Source organism: Myotis lucifugus, unplaced genomic scaffold, assembly GCF_000147115.1.
Source record: "Myotis lucifugus unplaced genomic scaffold, Myoluc2.0 scaffold_86, whole genome shotgun sequence".
In the NCBI taxonomy this organism is placed as follows: Eukaryota; Metazoa; Chordata; class Mammalia; order Chiroptera; family Vespertilionidae; genus Myotis; species Myotis lucifugus.
This window is the reverse complement of record NW_005871134.1, coordinates 697683-702248: the sequence shown is the minus strand read 5'-3', so window position 1 is coordinate 702248 and position 4566 is coordinate 697683. Positions and strand designations below refer to the sequence as shown.

Sequence of the window (4566 nt, the reverse complement as noted above, 5' to 3'; positions counted from 1 at the left end):
ATGACCACCAGGGGGCAGCTCCTGTGTTGAGCGTCTGCCCCCTGGTGGTCAGTGCATGTCATAGCTACCGGCCGGTAGTCTGGTCATAACGGTTGCTTAGGCTTTTATACGTACAGATGTCTCCTGGGGGGAGGAGGGCAGAGGAAAAGAGATGGGCTGTGAGTTGACAATTGTTGAAATGAAGGGATGGGTACGGGCAGCTCATTAGGCTGCCTCTCTCTTCTTGGCTGTCTACGGTTGAAATGCCCATCACCAGGGACACCGGCTCCCTGGCCGGGCATTCAAAGCCTGTGAGGGGCAGCTGTGCTGACTCTCAACCTCATCCCTGCACACTACCTCCCTGGGGCCCCACAGAATCCACACCCTGTGAGGCATTAGCCACCTCAGCTATGCATGGGTGGCTCCCTGCAGGCACCCGCCCTGCTCCCTGTCCCTCGGGGATCGCTGAGCCGCACCTTGCAGGGCCTCCTGACCTCACACCCCCCTTGGGCACCACTGGGCAGCTCCTCCTCCTTCCCTGCCCCCTGAGGGGAGCTCCTGGAGGGCAGGGCGTGTCTCACTCATGCCAGGATCCAGCACCCAGGCAGGGCCTGGCCCAGCTCCACAGCCGGCTGTGTCTTCCTGAGAGGACAATCCCCAGGCTTCTGCGAGGCCCTGGCTGACGGTGACCGGGACACACGGGGACAAGCACCAGCTGCGCTGCCCGGCAGGGACCTGAGTCTGGACTGGACCACCTTTCTGGTGCCCGCACCTACCTGCCCTACCTCCAGGACTGTTGTGGGGACTAAGGCGGATCATGGCCCGGGAGGTGCTGCATGAACTGTGGAGGGCTGTGCACACATGAAGGGTCATCCCTGTTGGTGTAGGGAGTGTGGTGCACGCACACAATTCACCAACCTCGGGGGTGGGAGGGAGCCGAGGTGACAGTCAACCTCCCCCCAAAGGAGAAAAGCAAACCTCCCAACAGCCCCCTGTGCAGATGGGGAAAGGGAGGCCTGAGGGGTCGAGGCACTCACTTGGCCTCACCAGGCAGCGAGGTAGAAGCTGTGTGGGATTTGGAGCCCCCCTCACACCCAGGGGACCCCATGAACCAGCACTCACTGCAGAATCACTCAGAGACCTCTGGGCCCCACTAATGGGTGCACCACAGCGCCCCCTGGTGTCCCCGGCCCTTGGATGCTCCCAGGATTGTCCCAGTGGACTCCCGCCTCGACCCAAGTGGCTGGGCTCAAATCCGGCTGGGCAGGGCTGACCTGGACTCCCGCAGGTGTGTGCCCGAGCTCTGCGGAGGGCTCTGGGTGGACAACAGGCATGTGAGACCTGGCTGGGGGGAGCCTTTCGAAGCAGGGGTTGTTCGCAAGCAAAGCCCCCGGTGTGGGCTCTGAAGCAGGGTCTGACCGTGGCCCCTGGGAAGGAACTAGCCTCGCCCGAGACCGGGCCCTCGGGTAGGTGGAGGCATCGCCTCTGCTCATCCCAGGGGGCATGTCATGGAGTCAGAGGCCACAGACCCAGAGCCCGGTCCCCGCCCTCCGTGATGTGGGGCCGGCTGCTGCCTCCTTTAGGCCTCTGTCTCTGCCCCAACAGGGAGTGAGCTAGAGATGGCAAGGGCCAGAGCTCTGAGGAAGACTCAGATGGGACACTGGGATGTGAAATATCCGTCTTATCTGGTCAGCGGGCAGGGCGGAAAGGACTTCACGGGAGCAGCTTGCCCCCTCCAGAGAGGCCGAGGCTGGGAGATGGCTGAGCACAGGCAGCAAATTGGTGAGGAGGTCGGGTGAAACGGGGGCCCAGGCCTAACCCCACCCCCTAGCTATGCCCCAGTCCCATTGCATCCACCCAGCCGCCTGCCAGGTGCATCCCACCCATCCCCTCGGGGCCCCACCTCCTGAACCAGAAGGTGCCTCCTAATGGCCTCAGCCCGGCTCTGCAGGCCCCACACAGAGGCTGGTCTGGGGCCACTGGAGAAAATGCCGTCAGGGGCACTGGTTCCCGGGCGGGTGTCAGGAGACGTGGTTCTAAACTCCTTCCTGCTGCCTGACCATGGGCCAGTCACCTGACCATGCTGGGCCTCATCCCAGGAAGCAGCTGGAGGGGCGGGGAGTGTGGGAGGAGCCTGCGGAGGGGTGCTCTGGGCTGTGAGGGGACGGGGCTAAGGCAGAGCTCCTGAGGGGAGGGTGGCTCACGGCGAGAGACTGCACACCACGGAGGCAGGGCTCACTGGCTTTATTGGGGCCACGCACAGGGCAGGGTGGGGGTACAGGCAGGCAGTCTGCCAAAGAGGGTCCCCAGAGCTGCAGGGAGAGGGCAAGCAAAGAGGCAGGGGGCCTGGCCCCCCGATAGTCAGTGGGGAAGCAAAGCAGGCAATGCCAGGACTGTAAGCACATCCCGGACAGGCCAGAGCCGCATTACAAAGGACCGGAGCCCACACCACAGCCAGTCTCCCACCTGAGGAATCCAGACTTCCACCCACACCTCCAAAGTGGGGGCCCGCCTGCCAGCAGCCCCTTCCAGTGGGGAGGGCTCTGACCTCCACCTCTCAGTGCATCTGTTCCCAGGACCTGCGACCCCCTGAGGGCTCTGCATTGTGAGGGAAATGTCACTGCACGTCCCTGACAGGGCACGTCCCTGACAAAAGCCGGGGCCTGCGGCAGGGTGTTGGGGGCACTTCCTGAGGTGCCCTCAGCGGATGCCAGGCGGGCCAGGCCCCTCCTTCAAAGGGGGCTCGCTGGGCCTGTGCAGGGGCGTGAGGCTTGGGGAGCAGAACTGAGTCTGCTGATAACGGTGTCTCGTGTTCCCTGTTTGGCGGGTGGATTGTGCCCAGTGACCCCTGAGGCCGGTGTCCTCCCACCACAGCACGCGGCCATCTGCAGCCCGCTTCCACCATCGGCCATCACAACTGCCCCGGCAGGCTGCCCCCACCCCTCAGCTCCACACAGATGCCAGAGATGGCACACAGGTGCACACTCACCTCCTCTGGCCAGTGAGCTGGGAAGCTGACGACCCAGTGGGGACATCCAAGGCCCTAGAACCTACCGTCGCAGCTCCCGGGCTCTGGACCCCTCCACCCAGCTCCCCCGGGCAGAGGGAACCCCTATACTACACTTTCCCCCTTCACAGGATGAACCTCAGAGCCTCCCAGCTCAGGAAGCCCCGCTCCCTAAGGTCATGCTGACCAAGCCCCTGCTACGGGCCAGGCGTGAGCCAGCTGGGCAATCCTATCATAGATCATCTCAGGTCCGGTCTGACCACAGGGCAGGCATAGACTCTAGAATATATCCATGTGAAGGCAGCGTGCTCTCTCTCAGTGTATATGCATATGTATAGACAGGTCATCTCTGCATGACTTTTATGCTCCCCTTCACGCTCCCTCCTACAGTCATTCTCAGAAGAGCAAGAAGATTGGCCCGAAGAGCCTCCAGCGTGCCAGCCAGTCCTCACTGCCCAAATGTCCCGAGGGCCCCCGAGGCGCTCACACCAGGCCCAGGCCAGGAGCAGCACCTTCCTGGATGTGGCCGAACGGGCAGCAAATGCCTGTTTGCTGGATTCCCGAGGAGCCGCTCTGCCGTTCCGTCTCCGTCTCCCCGTCTGCAGAGGAAGCCGATGGCTGGTTCTTCGGATCCCTGTCTGTGTCTGTGTCTGTCTCCCTCAGTCTCTCTCCCGACAGTGAGGCACAGAGAAGGCAGGTGCCCACGGACGCTCCATCCTCCCGCACTAGCCCCGGCCTGGCCTCCGGGTCTACAGCACAAGCAGCGGCAGCCAGTTCAGCTACTAGACTACAGAGCCTTCGCATCTTCCTCCCTGAGCAGGAGCACCCGCACCAGGAGAGGAGAGGAGAGGAGGGAGGACACAGGCCTGGGGGTCCCGGCCACGCTGAGCACAGGACAGCAACTAGAAACAGGTCCCCAAATACACACCTGGGGGCGGGGGCGGGGGGCAGGGCAGATGGGCGAGAGCAGGGGGCAGCAGTGAGCAGCTGCCTCAGAGCTGGTTAAAGACCACGGAGGCCTTGAGGTTGGCGGGCTCCATGCCCTCGCCGAAGGTGATGAGGAAGTACATGACCTTGCGGATCTTGGCCAGTTCCGACAGGCGCTCCCCGAACTCCAGGGCGTCGGCCTCGTTCCAATCCACGGCATCCGAGCCTTCCATGCGCCAGAAGATGGCCGCGGGTTCCAGCAGCTGGCGCGTCATGAGGTTGGTGAGGTCGGGCGTCCAGTTCTGGGAGGTGCCCGTGATGGTGACCTTGCCCGGCTTGTCCAGCAGGACGTCCCAGCGCTCAAACTGCAGCTTCTGCTGCTGGATGAAGTCGAGGCGGTACACGAACTCCGCCGGCCGCAGCAGCTTCTCCCCGTCCTGGCGCTTCTCCCCGCGCTGCTTTAGGCTCTCCACGCGCAGCCGCATCTGCTTGGTCAGGGCCTCATCCAGGACCAGCGGCATGCTGATCTGTGGCTGCTTCGGCCCGTCCTCCGCCATGGTCCAGGTGCTGCTGCTGCCTCTGCCGCGGTCCAGGAGCCGAGTGGGCTTGGGCCCTCCCCGTCCTGGCAAAAGGCACCCAGGGAGGGTGCCGGG

General features: G+C 63.7%; 2 protein-coding genes across 2 annotated transcripts in view; both read right to left on the bottom strand.

Annotated features, from left to right (window-relative positions):
• The window catches only part of CAPN5 (calpain 5), a 50487-nt gene that overhangs the window by 15277 nt on the left and 30644 nt on the right, over positions 1-4566 (bottom strand). Inside the window, 1 exon segment of the mRNA XM_014457846.2 lies at positions 3997-4535. Within this exon segment, the coding sequence (XP_014313332.1) occupies positions 3997-4535 (539 nt within the window).
• OMP (olfactory marker protein) lies at positions 3842-4505 on the bottom strand. The gene has a single exon (XM_006091054.3). It carries the CDS (start codon positions 4468-4470, stop codon positions 3979-3981), a length of 492 nt encoding a protein of 163 aa, XP_006091116.1. The 5' UTR covers positions 4471-4505; the 3' UTR covers positions 3842-3978.

Coding starts and splice junctions, on each gene's coding strand:
- OMP (XM_006091054.3), bottom strand. CDS start 4,470: ATGGCGGAGGACGGGCCGAAGCAGCCACAGATCAGCATGCCGCTGGTC.